Source organism: Heptranchias perlo, chromosome 16, assembly GCF_035084215.1.
Source record: "Heptranchias perlo isolate sHepPer1 chromosome 16, sHepPer1.hap1, whole genome shotgun sequence".
NCBI lineage: Eukaryota > Metazoa > Chordata > Chondrichthyes > Hexanchiformes > Hexanchidae > Heptranchias > Heptranchias perlo.
In genome coordinates this window covers 15,435,574-15,458,706 of record NC_090340.1, presented here as the reverse complement: position 1 = coordinate 15,458,706, position 23,133 = coordinate 15,435,574, and the positions used below count along the sequence as shown (strand labels likewise).

The 23,133-nt window shown below is 41.1% G+C and overlaps 1 protein-coding gene across 6 annotated transcripts in view; it reads left to right on the top strand.

The window, feature by feature from the left end:
- LOC137333499 (tapasin-related protein-like) overlaps positions 1-23,133 on the top strand; it is a 35,889-nt gene that overhangs the window by 9,700 nt on the left and 3,056 nt on the right. For 4 of the 6 annotated variants that reach the window (XM_067997675.1, XM_067997674.1, XM_067997676.1 and 1 more), the window contains exons 2-4: positions 6,887-6,936; positions 20,929-21,041; positions 22,716-23,021. In XM_067997675.1, coding sequence (XP_067853776.1) covers positions 6,887-6,936; positions 20,929-21,041; positions 22,716-23,021 — 469 coding nt within the window. Of the gene's footprint in view, positions 1-6,886; positions 6,937-19,770; positions 20,758-20,928; positions 21,250-22,715; positions 23,022-23,133 lie in introns of those variants that run through there. The other 2 variants (XM_067997673.1, XM_067997671.1) reach the window with 2 other exon arrangements.

The window sequence follows — 23,133 nt, the reverse complement described above, 5'->3', positions numbered from 1 at the left end:
GGAATTAATGGGAGAATGGAGGTGATCGGAAGGGGAAGGTGTAGTGGGAAGGCAAAGCGGCAGGAACACAATAAAAACTGTGTGTGTGGAAGCATAAATGATGGAGAAGGAATGCGAAGGGAGCCATTGGGGGCCACATTTTCTGTACAATCCCACCTGCAAACACAGCCATCTGCAGCTTCTTTCTCCTCGATAACATGTCACCTGATCGCCAACCTGAAAAGAAATAACAAAAGAACAAAAACACGGGATAGAAATAAGAGACCAGACAAAGAGAAAGAGAGAGAAAGAGATAGATATAGAAATAAGCAAAGAAAAGGTTTAGGAAGAGAGAAACAAGAGAAGAGAAAGAGAGACAAAAGCAGAAAAGCAGAGCTTGAACACAAAGGTGGGGAAGGACAGAGAAGAACTTTGGCTGGAATCTGTGGTGCAGACATTGCGATACACCAGGGAGGAGGAGAGTTGCCTGGACACTTTGAGCCAGGAGGCAGTCACACCCCTTAGGTTGGGTAGTGGTTTAGATTTGGTTAGTGGTCAGGGATAGGAGGATGTGACTGCAAGTCAGGCAGGTAAGGGAACCCCAGATGCAATGGTGGAGGAGCCTCAGCGTTTGCCCTTATCCAACAGGTACGAGGTACTAGCTACCTGTATGGATGAGAACAAAGACTGCAGGGAGGATGGGCAAATTAACCATAGCACCCTGTTACAGGAGGCCATTCAAGTGGGGGAAGCGAAAAGGAATGCTGTAGTGTTAGGGTATAATATAGTAAGTGGGATAGATACTGTTCTCTGCAGCCGTGACTGGGAGTTCCCAGTGCCAGGGTTAAGGACATCTCCTCACGGCTGGAGAAGAACTTGAAGCGGCAAGGGGAGGATCCAGTTGTCATGGTCCACGTAGAAACCAACGACATAGGTAAAACTAGGAATGAGGTTTTGCTGAGGGAGTTTGAGGAGCTCGGGTCCAATGGTAATAATCTCTGGATTACTACCTGAGCCATGTCCAAATTGGTATATGGACAAACAGATTAGATGATTAAATGCGAGGCTGAAATAGTGGTGTGGGAAGCAGGGGTTTCGATTCATGCAGCACTGGCACCAGTACTGGGGAAAGAGGGAGCTGTTCCATTGGGACGAGCTCCACTTAAACCAGGCTGGGACCAGTGTCCCGGTGAATTGAATAACTAGGGTTGTGGATAGGGCTTTAAAGTAACAAGTGAGGGGGGGGGGGGAGGGGAGGAGAGTTCAGGTAAGGGTAAATTTATAAATCTGAAGAGAAAAGTCAAGGCTGTAGAGCAGCGATTTGGGTAAAAACAAGCAGAGTGTGTCAGGAAGGGACAGAGCGTTTAACAAAGGTAATAGGGCACTAATGGCTAAGGTCACATCAGGGAAAATAGCAAAAAGTTAAAATTAAAGGCACTATATCTGAATGCATGAAGCATTCGTAACATGATAGATGTTTTAATGGCACAAATAAAGATAAATGGGTTTGATGCCATTACTGAGATGTGGTAGCAGGGTGGTGAAGGTTGGGAACTCAGTATGGCTGGAGCTCAGAAATAATAAGGGGCAGAAAACACTGTTGGTAATTAGATTAAAGATATGATGGTAGATAAGCAATGGCGAACATTTAAAGAAATAATTCATAATTCTCATCGAATATATATTCCCTTGAGGAATAAAAGCTCCACGGGGAAAATGATGCAACGGTGGCTAACAACAACAACAACAACAACTTCCATTTCTATCGTGCCTTTAACGTAGTAAAACATCCCAAGGCGCTTCTCATGTGCGTTATCAAACAAAATTTTACACCAAGCCACATGAGGTCGTATTAGGACAGATGACCAAAAGCTTGGTCAAAGAGGTAGATTTAAAGGAGATTCTTAAAGGCGGGGAGAGAGAGAGAGAGAGGTGGAGGGCTGTAGGGAGGGAATTCCAGAGCTTAGCGCCTAGACAGCTGAAGTCACGGCAGCCAATGGTGGAGCAATTAAAATTGGGGATGCGCAAGAGGCAAGAATTGGAGTGCAGAGATCTCAGAGGGTTGTAGGGCTGGAGGAGGTTACAAAGATAGGGAGGGACGAGGCCATGGAGGGATTTGAAAACAAGGATGAGAATTTTAAAATTGAGGCGTTCCCAGACCGAGAGCTAATGTAGGTGCATGAGCACAGGGATGATGGGAGAACGGAATTGGCATGAGTTAGGGTATGGGCAGCAGAGCTTTGGATGAACTCAAGTTTATGGAGGGTGGAAGATGGGAGGCCAGCCAGGAGACCATTGGATTAGTCCAGTCTGTAGGTAACAAAAGTATAGATGAGGGTTTCAGCCACAGATGAGCTGAGGCAGGGGCAGAGACGTGTGATATTACGGAGGTGGAAGTAGGTGGGGGTCTTGGTAATGAAGCTCATCTCCATGTCAAATAGGATGTCAAGGTTGCAAACAGTCTGGTTCAGTCTCAGACAATGGCCAGGGAGAGGGATGGAGTTGGTGACTAGGGAATAGAGTTTGCAGTGGGGATCAAAGACAATGGCTTCGGTCCTCCCAATATTTAGTTGGAGGAAACTTTTGCTCATCCAGTACTGGATGTTGGACAAGCAATATGACAAATAAGAGATAGCGGAGGGTTGTGAGCTAGAACTGGGTGTCGTCAGCATACATGTGGAATCTGATGTGTTTTTGGATGGTGTCACTGAGGGGCAGCATGTAGATGAGAAATAGGAAGGGGGGCAAGGGTAGATCCTTGGGGGACTCCACAGGTCACGGTGCAGTAGTGGGAATAGAAGCCATTGCAAGTGATTCACTGGCTATGACTGGATAGATAAGAATGGAACCAGGCGAGTGCAGTCCCATCCAGCTAGGTGGCGGAGGAGAGGCTCTAGAGAAGTTAAGGATCATATTAGATTAAAGGAAGATGCTTACAATGTTGTCGAAAAGAGTAGTAAGCCTGAGGATTGGAGGTTGTAGAAATCAGCAAAGGATGACCAAGAAATTGACAAAAAGGGAGAAAATTGAATGTGACTGTAAACTAGCAAGAAATATAAAAACAGATTGTAAGAACTTCTACAAGTATGAAAAAAGGAAGAGATGAGCAAAAGTAAACATGGGTCCCTTAGAGACAGAGACAGGAGAATTTATAATGGAGACAAAGGAAATGGCAAAGACGTTAAACAAATATTTTGTACCTGTCTTCACAGTAGACGACACAAAAAACATACCCAAAACAATGGGGAACCAAGGGTCTAATGAGAGTGAGGAACTTAAAGTAATTAATATTAGTAAAGAAAAAGTGCTGGAGAAATTAATGGAACTAAAAGCCAACAAATCCCCTGGCCCTGATGGCTTACATCTTAGAGTTTTAAAAGAGGTGACTGCAGAGATAGTGAATGCATTGGTTTTGATCTTCCAAAATTCTCTTGATTCTACAACGGTCTCCGTGGATTGGAAGGTAGCAAATGTAACCCCGCTATTCAAGAAAGGAGGGAGAGTGAAAACAGGGAACTATAGGCTAGTTAGCCTGACATCAATAGTAGGGAAAATGCTAGAATCAATTGTTAAGGACATGGTAACAGGTCACTTAGAAAATCATAATTTCAACATTGTTTTATGAAAGGGAAATAGTGTTTGACAAATCTATTTGAGTTTTTTGAGGTGTAACTAGCAGGGTAGATAAGAGGGAACCAGTGGATGTAATATATTTGGATTTTCAAAAGGCATTTGATAACGTGCCACACAGGTAGTTGTTACACAATATTAGGGCTCATGGAATTGGGGCAATATATTAGCATGAATTGAGGATTGGTTGACTGACAGAAAACAGATAGGAATAAATGGGTCATTTCCAGGTTGGTAGGTTGTAACTAGTGGGGTGCCACAAGGATCAGTGCTTGGGCCTCAGCTATTTACAATCTATATCAATGATTTAGACGAGGGGACCGAGTGCAATGTCTCCAAATTTGCTGACGATCTAAAGCTAGATGGGAAAGTAAGTTCTGAGGACGATGCAAGGAGGGATATAGACAGGTTAAATGATTAATGAAGAAGGTGGCAGATGGAATATAATGTGGGGAAATGTGAAATTATCCACTTTGATAGGAAGAAAGAAAAGCAAAATATTTATTAAAAGGTGAGAATCCAATAAATGTTGGTATTCAGAGGGATTTTGGTGTCCTTGTAAACAATTCACTGAAAGTTAACATGCAGGTACAGTAAGCAATTAGGAAGGCACATGGTATGTCAGCCTTTATTGCAAGGGGATTGGAGTATAAGAGTTAGGGAGTCTTGCTGCAATTATTTAGGGCTTTGGTGAGACCTGGATACAGTGTACTGTTTTGATGTCCTTACCTAAGGATCTACTTGTCTTAGACGAGGTGCAACGAAAGTTCACTAGATTGATTCCTGGGATGAGAGGGTTGTCCTATGAGGAGAGATTGAGTAGAATGGGCCTATATTCTCTGGAGTTTAGAAGAATGACAGGTGATCTCATTGAAACATATAAGATTCTTAGAGAGCTTGACAGTGTAAATGCTGAGAGGCTGTTTCCCCTGTCTGAACAGTCTAGAACCAGGGGTCATAGTCTCAGGATAAGAGGTCAGCCATTTAGGACTGAGATGAGGAAAAATTTCTTCAGTCAGAGGGTTGTGAATCCTTAGAATTCTCTACTCCAGAGGACCGTGGATGTTCAGTGATTGATTATATTCAAAACTGAGATCGATAGATTTTTAGACAGTAAGGGAATCAAGGAATATGGGGATAGGGTGGGGAAGTGGAGTTGAGGTAAAAGATCAGACAAGATCTTATTGACTGCGGAGCAGGCTCGAGGGGCCGTATGGCCTACTGCTGCTCCTATTTATTATGTTCTTATGTTCTTAAGGCTGTGGATTTCAGTCCATTAAAATCAATGGGTAACCTTGTAAAGGTAACAGTAACGCCTCATATCTTCTAGTTTCTCCACAGGATGGCACTGCAACCTCTTAAACAGTTATACAAGAATCCCTGCCATTCCTAATTAGTTTCAGGGGTGGGGCTATTAGCTCTCTCAGTTTGTTACAACAATGAAGTTAAAAGACATACAATTTCTTCGCAGTAGGGACGAGCAGGACGAGAACAAGGTCATGGGATGTCTACCAGTATTCTATCAGTTATGTTTGAATGGGCTATGCGTTTGCCGACTGAAGAATGCTCTGTTATATGACTGTATTGTCTTCATTTAACGGAATGCTCAGAAGTAGAAACGATTCATTTGTGTTTACTTTTCAAGTTGAGAAAACTGCAAAATATGTGAGCTTTGAAATCTGGCTATGTGATTATATAAACGCTTCAGGGAATGCTATCGATTTGTCCGCTATTTTATCAGAAGCATTAATTCATTTAGTTTAAACGTAACGCCTCTGCTACAAAATAGCAGACTAAAGAATTTAAACCAATATGATAAGCATTGATAATTGAATAATACAGTGGAATTTGGAAGCTCTGCTTCCAAGGAGAACTAAAGCTAAATATCTCCCAGTTTAAATTATTGGTATTGATTCATTCAGATGCAAATTAGATTTCTTTCAGAAAATACCTTTTGGGGATACAGTTTATGAGTAATTTGAGACATGAAACGTGGAAAGTGGAGCATGCTTGGGAGGAACAGGTGACTTTGGACCAATGGTTTCCAAATTTCTCCACCATTGGGGTTTTCCGCCTGTCATTTCTGAGTCTTTTGTAGACTAATTGATAGAGATTGATCACCATGATTCGTCAACAACTCGATTCTCATTGTATCATGCAACTACCAGGATGGTAGAAGGCGAATTAGATGGACCCTGATCATTTTTCGTCTAGCAATTCCTACGTTCCTAAGTAAAAATCAATTAATTTGTAGGACTTACATCTAATACAGTTATCTTCATTTCAATTAAATTAAGTTCCATACAACATTTGAGTTTTGCCTTTATTTCATATATCTGGCAGGTACAAATATTGCCTCCTCCAGTTATGGAATCCCTCATATTTTAGTGGGTTCACTGGCAATCCGGAGGTCGCTTCCTTTCCTCGCTGATCATTTTATATTGCGCAGCTGCACAGGAAACACACACAGTTTTAATATATGCATATATTAAACAAACGAAACAACTAAAACAGCTAAAAAAGGGGAACGTGTTTTTATTTACCAGAGATAGTTGCCTTCGTAAAATTAGAATTTTGGAAATGGACGAGAATCTCTCAAATAAAGCTCATGGAGAGAAATCAATGATGCGAACCGGGAGATGGAAGTTATACTGTTGGCTCTACGCCATATTCAGGTCAAAGCAGAGATTTAATGGTCGGCACAGAGCTCCGACCCCTGTCCAACTAAAATCGCTCAACTCAACGTCAGTGATGGTTAACCGGCTCTTTGCCAAAATTAGAAACCTCCAAAAGGAAGTCAAAAAGTCCTAAAAGATTACATTGTTGCAGCTGTAGTTAAACTACAGCCGTCGCGAAGCCAAAGCTCCTCAGTGCTCTGGGTTTACTTGCTGGAATGTGAAACTCCATTAATTCGAAGACTTGATGTTTGTATTGATGCCGTAGGAATGTTTCCAAGTTAATTTTTTACCTTGTTTTTAGTCTTGATAAAGAGCGGACTAACTCATTCACTCGTTGCTGACATTTACAGCCATTCCTGATCAATCTTTTATTCCTTAACCTGTCCCATTACCGCCTTCCTTCCTTGCACCATCATCCCTTTTGTCGTTTGATCACTCGTGCCCTCTACCCTATCACAGATCTTCCCTTTTGTTCTTTCCTCCCCTCCCCTCCTTTCCCTGACTCTGTACTTGCTCAAAAACTTTAACTCTTTTAACATCTTCCAGTTCTGACGAAAGGTCTTCGACCTGAAACATTAACTCTGCTTCTTTCTCCACAGATGCTGCCTCACTTGCTGAGCTTCTCCAGCATTTTATGTTTTTATTACAGGTAAGTTACATATTTACGTTACATGCAAGCGTTTGACATTTTGAGATGAGATGATTGTTTAGCTTGTATTCACATTTCACCTCCAGCCCTTTTCATAAAACGTCTAGATCAGAAATACAAAAAAAAACAAGTAGCTGGGTGCAAACAGTCCTGTTTTATACTTATATCAAATTTGTAAATTTTCCCTTTGCTGGCAAGCAGGGGACTGATGATTACATTACACGTGCATAAGGCTGTTGCCTCTGAACATTAACTGAACATCTGAAGGACGTTTACGTGTGTACCCCGGCGACGCAGAACACTTACACAAAGATTGTATACACAGAATAAGATTATTGTCACATTAGATACATATGTGGATGCTATTTAATTTAGTTATTATTTTATTGCTCCGCCGAAGCTTTACGTCGCATCATATCGTTAATTTGTTGCTCTGCATAAATTGTTTAAATAATTCGTAATGGATTAAAGAGTATTGTTTGATGGATCGGTACACGGAATTAGCTAAGAATTGTACAGTTGGTCCTTGTGTTTTCCTCTGAACTCTTCATTCTCCAATTGAGTTTCTGGATCATGTCTCATCCCCAGTTCACCTTCATGACAGCTCAACTCTCATCTTGTATTGTTTCCCTCACTCCATCTGATGCACCGCACCTGTCTTATCTGGAATTACCTCAATGAAAAGGACAAGCTTGAACTACTTCAAGTCAATCTTAAAATTGATAAATAGTTGAAAAGTAAAGCAGGTTTTTTAATATTTATCCCAGTCTGTGAAACGATTTGTAAAGATACAGGCACGGTCCAATAATCCGACATAACGTGCACCATTTACTCATTGGACTAGTTTTGAGAGATCGACACAGAGCTGTCTCGGGCCTGAAACTCTTCTTTGGTCTTGGGAATTACGTTCGGGCGGCTTTTCAAATTATCTACCTGCGTGTAAGAAAAAGAAATATAAATTAGAAAGTAAGCAGATTGAAAAAAATGACAGGTTATAGTATAATATATAAGAAAATATAAATAGCCGGGGTGGTAATCCTTTACTCAAACAAGGCAGGTTTGACTGTTTGATGTTTCACTGCTCGCGTTAGACAAACGGTTGCTGTTCCTTTGATATTTGATTTAAATATAGCAAAACGAACATGCGAACTTGCACAATAAGATGTTAAATTTATTTCCTACAACCCGTTGCAGTGACCGCGCGAGTGTTTCACAATGTGATTAACTCTGCTGTACGGCAGTGATAGGTTGTTTCAGGTCCTTTCAATTTAAACAGATACTTGAGTTATTTCTGCACAGGAAACTTCGGTTGCTTTTAGCGTAGATGTTAATGTTAAGCCACTCAGTAAAACTCAGTATCAAAATATACTGTATATAAAACACCATCTACTCTATATATGAATGTGCTGTATGTCAAATGGCAATAAAAATAAATAGGTGAATTGGGATTGATCTACGGTGGTGCGAGGAAGCGCTTTCGCAAGAGGAAATGTACTCACAGCCTTATGACTCGAGATTGTTTGACCCACAGAACGCTAATCTGCTGGTTTGTGACCGAGGAATTCCAGTGGGGCCGGTTGTATAGTGGTTTAATTATTGGACTTGTAATCCAGAGCGAGTAAATTCAAATCCCACCATGGTAGTTTGAGAATTTGAATTCAGTTGAAAAGAAACCTGGAAGTAAAAAGCATGTACATGTACTGAAATGCAAAAAATTGTTTCAGGTCAATGTCTTTATGGATGTGACTGAAGGTAGAAGAAGGCAACACTCTAGTATCAGTAAGACTGACCATAAAGCTATTGGATTGTTGTTAAAAGCCAATCGGTTCACTCTTTTAACGAAGTAAATCTGCCATCTTCATGCATCAGTTCCATTGGTGAGTGGGTGTAGAACATGGCAATGGAGCTAGAAGTGAGCCATAGGGGACATTCATATACACACACGTTCTAGCAGGCGTAACGAGTGCAAAGTTGATACAGGTGAGAAAAGTCATTCGGGTCATTTCTTGCTCATTGGTCCAGAAAGATCTTATAGTCTCCGAACAGAGCATCTAATTGCTTCTGAAAATATTGTATGGGTTTTTTTTTATCTCCACTACCCGATCTGGAAGTCCCGTCCTCATGTTCACCACTGCTGTGTCAAAAAAAATCTTCCGCATAGCAGTCCTAAATTTACCTTCTACTCATTTGCACTCGTGTCAACTTGTCCTACAATCACTGTCAGTTCAGCTGTCTGTAGTATTCCCGAATTACCTTTACCATACTAGTTTATACGTAAGGCTTCATTTCAGTTGCCTGTTTCAGATAGGGATGGCGTTCCAAGCCTGGTTGATTACTATTCTCTCCAGCCCAGGGACACATAGCTCAAACCTGCTAAATCTACCATTGCTCTTTCGGAGGTCACCTAATTCAGAAAACTCCAGGGGCCAAGGCTTGAGTAAAATAAGCGAACAGCACCCGGTAAGCAACTATACAATCTCCAACAATACAGATATACAGTGAATGGGTTTAGTGGCTGCATGTGCGTTAGCTGAATATACACATGTAAAACAAACTCGCACGAAGTTTTTGATCGGAGGGGAGTGCTAACGGGATACCCACAGGCTATGGTAAACACTACAATCATTTAATAAAAGCCACCAGGTTAGTGCCTGTGAATTCAGGTGGATCTGGGCGCTTTGATCAGGCAAAGGGATGAAAGGATTCTCTATAACCTTTATAATTTAGATTTGAGGTTAGGATCAGATCAGCCATGATCTTATTAAATGGCGGAGCAGGCTCGAAGGGCCGATTGGCCTACTCCTGCTCCTATTTCTTATGTTCTTATGTAACCTACAAAAGTAGATACGATGGGTCGTTCCTTTTTCAGTCTTTTTTTCACTTGTTCGTTTCAATGTTCATAGGAAAAAAGGCCATAAGGTTAATAGGTAGGCCATTCAGTTCATCGGACAGTTCACCATGACAGCTGAAGTTAAGCATTGTGTTGCATCTGTAAAACCTTGGGTCAGACTTGCTCCTTCTATTTACAGTGGAATGTTAGTCGCTGGATTTGGACATATGCATTTAAACTCATATTATCAAGACCAAAATAAAGCACGACATTCTTTCTTCTTGATCATGCAACATGCTGATTAAGGAAACAGTTCCAGATGCATTCGAAGAACTCCTCCTTATTTTAATGAAAGCGTTTCTCTTGTTCTAGGTTGTTAGGACAGTTGAAAGCCCTCATTTTTACAGCTGCATTATTACTGTAGACCTCGCTAAATTGCTTACAAATATCAAGTTAAATTTCTTTCACACTATTGCCTCATCTATAATGTCCATCATTATAGGGGCAGTTCGGTTATTTTTACTTAATTCAAATTAGAAAGGCTTGGTCTGAGCACCACCATCAATAAAAACTTCCCCTTCGAAAGATGTGATACTATAATTCGTTAATATGTCCACATGAGCCAATTTTTCCGGCTCTTTTTCTCATGAAAATTTATATCCAGAAAGATTTAGTACCCTCCATCGTCCACGCTAATCCCCGGGCGAAATCAGATGAGCCGACTCTCAAACAACTACAGAGATTGTAACGGCGGAGGATGTGGTACAGCCCGTTTTACACTGCCCGCCCAAAGTCAAAATTGACCCAAGGTTCCACGACGGATATCACATTATGTCCCACCGTACCTAATGACTGTGTCCAGTTCCCTGACTTTAGTTCTGGTCTTGCACACAGCACTGATCACAAATCAAACCTGGGACTTTCAGTTCTCTGTGGCTCATTTTCACTGCTGGTGCTTGGGGCTGCATCATTATTCAATGAGAAAATGTACTTTTTACATGTCGTAGAGTGGGGGCCGAGTTTTCTGCGCTTGGAAGAGGAGATTTTTTTTCTCAGTTGCCAAACAGTTTGAACAATTTCAATGGGATATTTATGATACAGAGTTTTGCATAGAATTACATAGACTGTACAGCACTGACCATTCGGACAAAGAGGTCCATTGCCGGTGTTTATGCTACATACGAGTCTCCTCCCGTCTCTGTTCATCTAACCCCATGAACATATCCTTCTATTCATTTCTCCCTTACCTGTTTATCTAGCTTCCCCTTAAATGCATCTATGCTACTCGGCTCAACTACTCTTTGTGGTAGTGAATTCCACATTCGAACACTCTCTGGGTAAAGAAGTATCTTCTGAATTCCCTATTAGATTTATCAAAGTGATTGTCTTATATTTATGGCCCCTATTTCTGATCTCCCCTGCAAGTGGAAAAATCTTCTCCACGTTTATGCTATCAAACCCTTCCATAATCTTAAAGGCCTCTATCAGGTCACCCCTTAGTCCTCTCTTTTCTAGAGAAGAAAGCCCCAGCCCGTTCAATCGTTCCAGATAGGTATAACATCTCAGTTCTGGTATCATCCTAGTAAATCTCTTTTGCACCTTCTCCAGTGCCTCTACATCATTTTTGTTACATGGAGAACAGGACTGTTAACAGTATTAAAAATGTGGTTTAACCAAGGTTCTATATAAGTTTAGCATAAGTTCTCTGCTTTGCAATTCCATCCCTCTAGAATTGAACCCAAGTGCTGATCTTGATTTTTACGACTTTATTAATCTGCATCACTACTTTTAGTACCCCCAGATCCCTCTGCTCCTCTACCCTATTTAGACTCTTATTTTCCAAGGAATATGTGGCCTCCTTATTCTTGCTAACAAAATGTACCACCTCACACTTATCTATGTTGAAATTCATTTGCCAATTACTCGCCCATTCTTCTTGTTTATTAATGTCTTCCTCTATGTTGTCACAGTCCTCCTCAGTATTAACTATAACCACAATTTGGTGTCATCTCAAATTTTGAAATTGTACTTCCAATTCCAAATCCAAATCATTTATGTAAATGGTGAATAACAGTGGTCCCAGCACCGATCCTTGTAGAATACCACTTCCCACTTTTGCTAGTCTGAGTAACTACCTTTAACCCCTACTCTCTGTTTTCTGATTTGTAGTCAGCTTGCTATCCATTTGGCTACTTGTCCCATGACTCCAAGTGCTCTGACCTAAGTCTTGGGTCTATTATGCAGTACCTAATCGAAGGCCTTTTGAAAATACAAATATTTTACATCTACTACATTACCCTTGTCTACTCTTTCTGGTAATTCTTCAAAGAATTTAATAAGGCTGGGTAAGCATGACCTTCCCTTTTGAAGTCCATGCTGACTATTCTTTATTATATTTTCAGTTTCTGGATTTTTTTTATTACATCTTTGAATGAGGATTCCATTATCATTCCAACCACTGACGTTAAGCTAATTGGCCTGTAGTTCCCTGGACTTGCACTATCTCCCTTTTTAAATATCAGAATCACATTAGCATGCCACCTGTCCACTGGCCCTATTCCCTTTTCAAATGATTTTTAAAATATATATGTAATAGTGCCTCCGTTATCTCTTCCCTAACTTCTTTTGGCGTGTGTGGATGCAATGAATCCAGACCAGGGGTTTTATCCTCTCTCAGTTTGATTAGTTTATCAATTATCTCCCCCCTTCTATCTTAAATGTCTTTATATCTGTTTTGATCTCTTCTTCTAATACCCACCATGTTTGTCTACCTGGTAAATACTGAGGCAACGTAATCATTTAATATTTCTGTCATTTTGCTGTCATTACCTGTGAGTTTATCGTGTGTATCCCTTAATGGCCCCATCCCTATCTTGATTTGCCTTTTGCTATTTAAGTGTCTGTAGAATACTTTACTACTATTTCCTTTTATATTCTTTGATAATTTAATTCCATATTTTCTCTTTGCCGTCCTAATTGTTTTCCTAACCCTTTCATATTCCCTTTTGTCATTGTCTAATTTGTTGTCTACGTACGTAATGTCTGCCTTTTTCTTTAGTTTCAGTTTTGCCCTTATTTCGTTAGTCATCCATGGTGTGTCATTACTGGCTAGTTTATTCTCGCCTTTTAGTGGGATATATTGATCACCATTTTAAATGTTACCAACTGGTCTTTTATTTCTTCCTTTGTCAGTAAATTTTTTTCAGCTTATTTTCCCTAGTTCCATTCTCATCCCCTTAAAATCAACTTTTCCCCAATTTAATAGTTTGGTCTTCGTCTTACTTATTGGCTTCTCAATCTTGATCTTAAACATTATTATGTTGTGATTGCCGTTACCTAGATGTTCCCCTACGCTTACATCTCTTATCTGTTCTGGTTCATTTCCGATTACTAGATGCAGCAGTGCTTCCTCTTTTGTTGGGCTTTTTACATATTGGGTAAGAAAGGACTTTTGCACACATTGTTGAAACTTCATTCCATGTACCCCTTTACTTACCTCTTCTTGCTAGTTTATTTGGGGGTAGTTAAAATCTCCCATGATTATTATTCTATGTCCTGTACTCATTTCGCATATTTGCTTACATATTTCTTCCTCCACCTCCTTTCCATCATTAGGTGGTCTGTAGTTTACTCCTAATAACATGATCGATCCCTTCTTATCTTTTATTTCAATCCACATGGATTCTGTTTCTATCCTTCTGTTAGTTATGTCCCTTTTTTTTACTGCCATTATGTTATTTCTAATTAGTACAGCTAGTCCACCCCCTTCTTCCTTCCTTATTCTTTCTGATTATATTATAACCTGCAACATTTAGTTACTAGTCCTGTTCTTCCTGTAGCCATGTTTAAATTTTTCCTACTACATCTGGTTCCTCGCTAGGGATTATTGCCTCCAGTTCCCCCGTTTTATTTTGGACGCTGTGTACATTGCTGTACAGGCAGTTTAATTCGTCTTTAATAGTTATTCCCTTTAATTTATTTTTAACAGACCTTTTATACTTTTGGTTTATAACCGTATTTGTTCATTGATCATTTATGTTATTTTTATTCCTTCCCTTGGTTTGACCTTTATACTCGTCTCCTTTTCCTTTTATCGTTAGGCTTTTGTCTTTGCTACCAGGTCCCTCACCCAGTTTCATTTCACATATTTGCTCAATGAAAACCGAGCGGAGCAAAATTGGTTATGGTATAGACCATTGCTAATTTCCTAATATAATTTTTATAAATGATTTTAGACTGATGAACAATGGCAGGCTTTTAAGGCAGAGAGACTTCGGGTACAGACCAAACCTATTCCCATAATGTGGAAAGATAGGACATCCAAAGCTAGAGCTCCCTGGATGACAAAGGGAATAGAGATTAAAATAAAACAGAAAAAGGAGGCCTATGACAAATATCTGGTACAGAATACAGTAGAAAACCAGGCAGAATATAGAGAGTGCAGGGGTAAATCGAAAAGGGATATAAGTAGGGCAAAGAGAGAGTATGAGAAAAGATCAGCTTGTAACACAAAAGAAAACCCAAAAATCTTTTATAAACATATAAAAAGAAAAAGAATAGTTAAAGGAATGTTGGGGCCGATTAGGGGCAAAGAAGGAAAGCTTCTTGCTGAGGCAGAGGGCATAACTGAGGTACTTAATGATTACTTTGCATTTGCCTTCATTAAATAAAAGGATGAAGTTAATATTGCAGTAGAGGAGGAGGGAGTAGAATATTGGATAGAATGAAAATAGAGAGAAAGGAGGTGCTAAATAGTTTGGCATCACTCAAAGTTAACAAGTCACCCAGTCCAGAGGGGATGCATCCTAGGTTGCTGAGGGAAGCAAGGGTGGAGATGATGTTATATTTAAATGACCTGGGCTTGGGTATAGGGAGTACAATTTGGAAGTTTGCGAATGATACAAAACTTGGCAGCATAGTAAGTAGTGAACAAAGAAGGTCTGATCACAATCTTTCAATCTTCCTTGGATATGGGAGTGGTGCCAGAAGATTGGAGAATTGCAAATGTTACACCCCTATTCAAAAAAGGGGAGAGGGATAAATCTTGCAACTACAGGCCAATCAGAAGTAGGAAAACTTTTAGAGACCATTGTCAGGGACAACATTAGTTCTCTCTTGGAGATGCAAGGCTTAATAAGGGACAGCCAGCACGGATTTGTTAAAGGAAAGTCGTGTTTGACTAACCTGACTGAGTTGTTTGATGAAGTATCAGAGAGGGTTGATGAAGGTAGTGCAGTGGATGTTGTATATATGGACTTTCAAAAGGCATTTGATAAAGTATCACATAACAGACGCATGCAGCAAATAGAAGCAGATGGGATTAAAGGGATGGTGGTAACTTGGTTATGTAATTGGCTAAGGGAGAGGAGGCAGAGAGTAGTGGTGAATGGATGTTTTTCTGACTGGAAAGAAGTATGGAGTGGGATCCCCAGGGATTGGAATTAGGACCATTGCTTTTCATGTTATATATAAATGACCTGGGCTTGGGTATAGGGAGTACAATTTGGAAGTTTGCGAATGATACAAAACTTAGCAGCATAGTAAGTAGTGAACAGGAAAGTAGCAGACTTCAAGAGGACATAGACAGATTGATGCAATTTAATGTGGATAAATGTGAAGTAATGCACTTTGGGAGGAACAACATGGAGGGGGGTGCAGGAGCAGAGGGAGCTGGGGTGTATATTCACAAATCTTTGACTGTGGCAGGGCAAGTTCATAAGGTGGTTCAGAAAGCGTGTGGGATATTGGCTTTGTAAATAGGGGCATTGAATACAAAACATAGAAGTCATGCCATACATTTACAAATCACTGGTTAGGCCTCAGCTGGAGTATTATATACAATTTTGGGCACCACACTTTAGGAAATATGTCGAGGCCCTGGAGAGGTTACAGAGGAGGATTAACAGGATGATACCAGAGATGTGGGACTTCAGTTATGAGGAGAGATTGGAGAAGGTATGAGGGCGAGTTGGCGAAGGTTGATTGGGAAATTAGATTAAAAGCTCTGATGGTAGACAAGCAATGGTGAACATTTAAAGAAATATTGCATAATTCTCAACAATCATACATTTCATTGAGGAATAAAAACTCCATGGGAAAAGTGACCCATCTGTGGCTAACTAAAGAAGTTAGGAATAGTATTAGATTAAAATAAGAGGCTTATAATGGTGCCAAGAAGAGTAGTAAGTCTGAGGATTGGGAGAGTTTTAGAAACCAGCAAAGGATGACCAAAAAATTGATAAAGAGTGAGAAAATAGAATGTGAGTAAACTAGCGAGAAATATAAAAACAGATTGTAAGAGCTTCTACACGTACAGAAAAGGGAAGAGATTAGCAAAAGTAAACATGGGAGCCTTGAAGGCTGAGACAAGAGAAATTGTAATCGGGAATAAGGAAATGGCAGAGATGTTAAACAAATATTTTGTATCTGTCTTCACAGTAAAAGACACGAAAAAAATACCAGGAATAGCAGGGAACCAAGGGTCCAATGAGAGTGAGGAAATTAAAGTAATTAAAATTATTAAAGAAAAAGTACTGGAGAAATTATTGGAACTAAAAGCCAACAAATTCCCTGGACCTGATGGCCGACATCAGAGGAGTCTAAAAGAGGAGGCTGCAGAGATAGTGGGTGCTTTGGTTTTGATCTTCCAAAATTCCCTAGATTCTAGAACAGTCCCTGTGGATTGGAAGGTAGCAAATGTAACACCATTATTGAAGAAAGGAGGGAGAGAGAAAACAGGGAACTACAGGTCAGTTAGACTGACATAAGTAGTCGGGAAAATGCTGGAATCTATTATTAAGCATGTGGTAACAGGGCACTTAGAACATCATAATATGATTAGCCAGAGTGAACATGCTTTTATGAAAGGGAATCGTGCTTGACAAATCCATTAGAGTTTTTGAGGGTGTAACTAGCAGGGTAGATAAAGCGGAACCAGTGGATGTAGTTTATTTGGATTTTCAAAAGGCATTCGATAAGGTGCCATACAAAAGGTTGTTACACAACATAAGGGCTCATGTGGTTGAGGGTAATATATTAGCACTGTTAGAGGATTGGTTAATGGACAGACAACAGAAAGTAGGAATAAACGGGTCCTATCTAGTGGGGTGCCGCAAGGCTCAGTGCTTGGGCCTCAGCTATTTATAAATCTATATTAATGACTTAGATGAAATGACTGAGTGTAATGTATCCAAGTTTGCTGACGATACAAAACTAGGCGGGAGAGTAAGCTGTAAGGAGGACACAAAGAGTCTGCAAAGGGATATAGACAGGTTAAGTGAGTGGGCAAGAAGATGGCAGATGGAGTATAATGTGAGGAAATGTGAATTTGTTCACTTTGGTAGGAAGAATAGAAAAACAGAATATTTTTAAATGGTGAGAAACTAATAAATGTTGGTATTCAGAGAGATTTTGGTGTCCTTCTACACGAAACACAGAACGTTAACATGCAGGTGCAGCAAGCAATAAAGAAGGCAAAGGGTACGTTGGTTTTTATTGCAAGGGGTTTGGAGTACAAGAGTAAAGAAGTCTTGCTACAATTGTACAGGGCTTTGGTGAGACCACACCTAGAGTACTGTATACAATCTTGGTCTCCTTACCTAAGGAAGGATATACTTGTCTTACAGTCAGTGCAACGAAGGTTCACTAGATTGATTCCTGGGATGAGAGGATTGTCCTATGAGGAAAGATTGAGTAGAATAGGCCTTTACTCTCTGGAGTTTAGAAGAATGAGAGCTGATCTCATTGAAACATATAAGATTCTGAGAGGCTGTTTCCCCTGGCTGGAGAGTCTAGAACCAGGGGGCATAATCTCAGGGTAAGGGCTCGGCGATTTAGGATTGAGATGAGGAGAAATTTCTTTACCCAGAGGGTTGTGAACATTTGGAATTCTCTATCCCAGATAGCTGTGGATGCCTTGTGGTTGAATATTTTCAAGACTGAGATCGATAGATTTTTGGACTCTAAGGGAATCAAGGGATATGGAGATCGGGCAGGAAAGTGGGTTGAGGTCAGAGATCAGCCATGATCTTATTGAATGGAGGAGCAGGCTTGGGGGCTGTATGGCCCGCTCCTGCTCCTATTTCTTATTTCTTACTGCTGCCACGGTGCATCTATGGTGGAGGGAATGCATGATTGAGGTGGTGGATGGGGTGCCATTCAATGGACTGCTTTGTCCTTGATACTGTCGAGTTTCTTGAGTGTTGTTGGAGCTGCACACATCCAGACAAGTGGAGAATATTCCATCACACTCCTGACTTGTATCTTGTAGATGGTGGGAAGGCTTTGAGGAGTCAGGAGGTGAGTCACTCGCCGCAGAATACCCAGCCTCTGACCTGCTCTTGTAGCCACAGTATTTATATAATCGTGACCCCCAGGAGGTCGATGGTGTGGTATTCGCCGATGGTAATGCCATTGAATGGTAAGGTGAGATGGTTAGACTCTCTTGTTGGAGATGGTCATTGCCTGGCACTTGTGTGGTGCGAATGTTACTTGTCACTTATCAGCCCAAACCTGGATGTTGTCCAGGTCTTGTTGCATGCGGGCACAGTCTATATTATCTGAGGAATTGTGAATGGAACTGAACACTGTGCAATCATCAACGAATAGCCCCATTTCTGACCTTATGATAGAGGTCATTAATGATGCAGCTGAAGATGGTTGGGCCTTGGACACTGCCCTGAGGAATTCATGCAGTGCTATTCTGGGGTTGAGGTGATTGATCTCCATCACCTGCAACGACCTTTCTGTGCGGTAGGTTTGACCCCAGCCACTGGAGAGTTTCCCCCCTGATCCCCATTGATTTTGCTTTAACTAAGGCTCCTTGGTGCCACATTCGGTCGAATGCTGCCTTGATGTTTAGGGCAGTCATTCTCACTTCCCCCCCTTGAATTCAGCTCTTTTGTGCATGTTTGGACAAAGGCTGTAATGAATTTTTGAGCTTCTTGATCCTGAGCATCAGTGAGCAGGTTATTGGTCATTAAGTGCCACTTGATAGCAGTATCGATGACACCTTGCATCACTTTGCTGATGATTGAGAGCAGGCTGATGAGGTGGTAATTGGCCCGATTGGATTTGTCGTGCTTTTAGTGGCCAGGACATATCTGAGCAATTTTCCACTTTGTCGGGTAGGTGCCAGCGTTGTAGCTGTATTTGAACACTTGGCTGGACGTGTGGCTAATTCTGTAGCAGGTCTTCAGCACTACAGCGGGGAAGTTGATCTGTCCAGTGCACTCAGCCGTTTCTTGATATCAGATGGAGTGAATCGATTTGGCTGATGACTGGCATCTGTGACGGTGGCGACCTCAGGAGGAGTATCAGCCACTCGGGACTTCTGCCTGAAGAGGTCTCTCCAGCTGCCCCTTCTCCTTTACAAGCCTCTTTAGAATCTCCCTCTTTCAGAAATCATTCGGTCCTAATATCACCTTTATTGGCTCCATCTCCTATTTTTCTCACTGCTCTGTGAACCGTCTTGTGTCTTTTTTCCACGTTAGAGGCACATTGTAAGTGCAAATTGTTGCTTTTGTTGTTGCTGGGTTTTGTGGGGAGGGGGCGGGTATTATTGCATTCGCTACTCTCCATATCTGAAAAAATCAATCCGGTAAACTTAATGGAGATTGGTTATCTGAACCAATCAGAGAAGCATGACGTGTTAATCTGTGGCGTGCTGCCGATTGCGAAGTTTTACCTATATTGTTCAAGTTTGGTCCCCATGGACACGGGCAATATGCGAGATTTTTAATTGCGTAGATGTTTTTTTAATTCTGCGCTATATCTTCTCTGAGGGGATACGCTTCAAACGGTGATGAAGCCTGCAACACACCAGAGCCTCGAGTGGGAAGAATATTACCATTCACTGTTGTTAACACATTCTTCGGTCTTGAGTGTTTTACTTGCAACTCTTTAGGCGGCTAATTTGTGTTCAGCTAAGTAACATAACCACTATAAACACAATTTGCACAACTTTAACGTGGCTACCATTAATGCATTGTATTCGCTTTGGACAGAACCCGCGAGCTGATAACAGGACAATAAAATTGCACATATATCTAGACTTCAAGGACACATCTGCAGCTATATAATGGGATCGTACGACGTGTGCTTTTTGAACGACGGAAAGTTATAGAAATATAGAGATGAACAATTGATAACAAAGAGGCTCGCGGTTTGCAACTTCATCCAGCTGCCCATAGAACGACGTTACAACAACTCAGCACGTCACAATGGACGGTTTCCTGCACCAGCATCAACACCCAATCGCACGACAAGGCACACGATCACGTGATCACTGATCTTTCACCTTTCACATTACTCAGTTCGGATTTGTGTCAAGTCTCCCGGGGTACAACACATTACAAAGCACAGCATCGGTCTAATATCACCTGGGATGTGCACGGAATTGTGAACTTATAGTAAACAGTCTGCACACGGATAACTGTCGCATTAATCAGTCCATTTTTTTTTCTTACCAACGTTTCTCAGAAAATATTGCTGCTTATTATTCAAAGGCTGATTATGAGCGACCTGTGATAGTACCTACTTTGTATTGATTTGGCATTAGGTCACGTTAAAGTAGTTGGCAGAGGAAGGTCAATGTACGCATCAACGTCTTGCGAAATTCACCCCAGGAATATCGCTCTCGCACCTCCATTCCGGCATCTTAAATCATCAGGAAACAACACTGACTCCTCCAGTTTTAGTAAATTATGCATTTGAAAATCAAATATTTTCTCTTACTCTTTGCTGTCTGTGACAGATGTGATTTCAGCAGTTGAATAAGTACAGAAGTTAGAAAATCCCACTTAACAAACGAAGCCTAATTTCTGAAGTCGCAGTTACAGGATGTCAAACGTCATTGCGACGTATTTCATAGGAAACAAACCGCAAACCATTCTTAACAGTTGCAAACTCACACTTACTGTTTAATCTATTGCTCAGAATGTGGACGAATTTGTTATTTCTTTGCCTGACTCTTCGGTGGATTATTTGCACAGGTACCTCTTTATTCACTATAGCAGCTACTTTAATTTATAAAATGCTTCCTAAAAATAGTTTCCACATTAATTTAGTGAACGGTAATTCCTCTATATCGATTCTTCTTTCTCTCTTTCACCTCCATGTCCCATCGAATAAAATTAATCCGTACTTGACTATGTTTTCTGTAGCTGTGGACCACACTTCATTCAGAGTGACTCAAGCGCCCGAACAAGCGTCTGTATCCAGAGGGGGAAACATCACCTTCTACTGCATATTCCCCATCTCTCAAGACCATTCCTGGGTAAGAGTGCATTGGTGGAAACAGGGTGAGAATGAATACCTGCGCACAAGCGCCGATGACAGAAAACGATTCGGTCTGAAAAGTAAAGCGAGCGGTTTCTTTCAGTTGCTGAGCGCGACTTTCCAAGATTCTGGAATCTATCACTGCGCAGTGATGCGTCAGGGTATAGTTCGAGGGAATGGAACCGGATCACATCTAATTGTGCATGGTGAGTGTGAAACACTGGAGAACTGGACTATCGCAAATATATCCAACGCAACAAACGGGGATGTTTTAAAATTGTTTTATTGTACAAATTTTGACAGTATAATGATTTATATTACATTTCGCGAGAAAGTTAAGTTGTATGTTCGTGTTCTCTGTATAGAAATGCTAATTAAACATACAATGTAACCCTTCATACGCAGAATGCTGCAAGAAGTATCAATATTAACCAGATAGACTATAACTCCAAATACAATCTATACACCAGATGTCTGATAGCGGAAGTTCGGAATAAATTTAAATGAATATTGTTTATATTAATGAGCCTTAACCACCATATACAGGCCTCTTAGCCCATTTTGAACAAAAGAACATAACATACGAAATAGGAGCAGGAGTAGGCCATACAGCACTCGAGCCTGCTCCGCCATTCAATAAGATCATGGCTTATCTTCGACCTCAACTCCCTTTCCCGCCGGGTCCCTATACCCCTTGATTCCCTCAGAGTCCAAAAATCTATCGATCTTAGTCTTGAATATACTCAACGACTGAGCATCCACAGCATTCTGGGGTAGAGAATTCCAAATATTCACTACTCTGAGTGAAGAAATTCCTCCTCATCTCAGTCCTAAATGTCCGATCCCTTAACCTGAGACTATGCCCCCAAGTTCGAGACTCTCCAGCCAGGGGAAACATCGTCTCAGCATCTACCCTGTCAAGCCCTCTTAGAATCTTATATGTTCCAATGAGATCACCTCTCATTCTGCTAAACGCCAGAGAATATAATTGGAAGCTCTGTCTGCCCCCACCGCTGTCTCTGGGATTTATCATTCCCGAAATTAATTCTCACATGATGATTGGCTCGTTCGCGTCACGGATTTGAAAGCCAGCGTGCGACTAACTGTTGATTAACGGATTCACTCAACAAACTGGAGCTCGGAATTCACAACGTTGTCACCTCACTAACCCCCAATAAATACAATACGCAGGAACTGTGTTGCTGAAACCGTCTAAGTTTCCACCGAATATAGCTTCTTTCACCAATTGTCATGCCTCGGCTGTGAGATCTGTCCGATACCGACTAATACCCTCGTTTTATCATCGACAACGTGCAGCTTACTTGTCTCTGTCTATCTGTGAGTACCAAACATGGAGGGACTGGGCATGACATCTCTCCCCCAGAATTTATTTATTTAATTATTTGGGTTATGAAACGCAGACAATCGTTGTGACGTGTCTGTTGAATATCTCAATGTCTTGGACTCGAGAGCGAAGGTAAAATTGAACAGATGCCGGCGGCGATGAGAGAAATGGATGAGGTGTGTGTAGATGATGTGCCTAACATTAAAGCGACAGGAGGCTGTGCTTTGGAATGTTGCTGTTAAAATAAAATGGACCGAAGGTAAATCAGAATCATATTTCTCCCAATGGTGTCCGATAACTCGATTTTGCTCATTTTCTGTTCCGCAGCTGCCCCAACTCCACTGACTATTGTCTCTCTGACAGCTGAAGTGAATTCATCTGCGCCTCAGATTCTTATGTGTGAAACGGCTGAGTTTTATCCGGAGAACTTCACCCTCACTTGGTATAAAAATGGCGTCGAAACTGCAATAGGAATACACACCGTTAAACGGCAGAACATTGAGGGGCTGTATGAAGTTTCCAGCACTTTGGAAGAGACGCAGCCTGTCTCGAGCGGCGCCAAATATACCTGCTCGGTATCTCATGTCTCCCTCGAGACTCCAGCTGTTATCACCTATACTAAATCTAACCCAGGTACGAGGCCAACAGTCCAGCTACTGTCAAATTCGCAATGAGCTACATCGTAGAGTTTGTACATATTGATAATCAGGAAGATAGTTCGTGGAAAATATCAACGAAAACATAA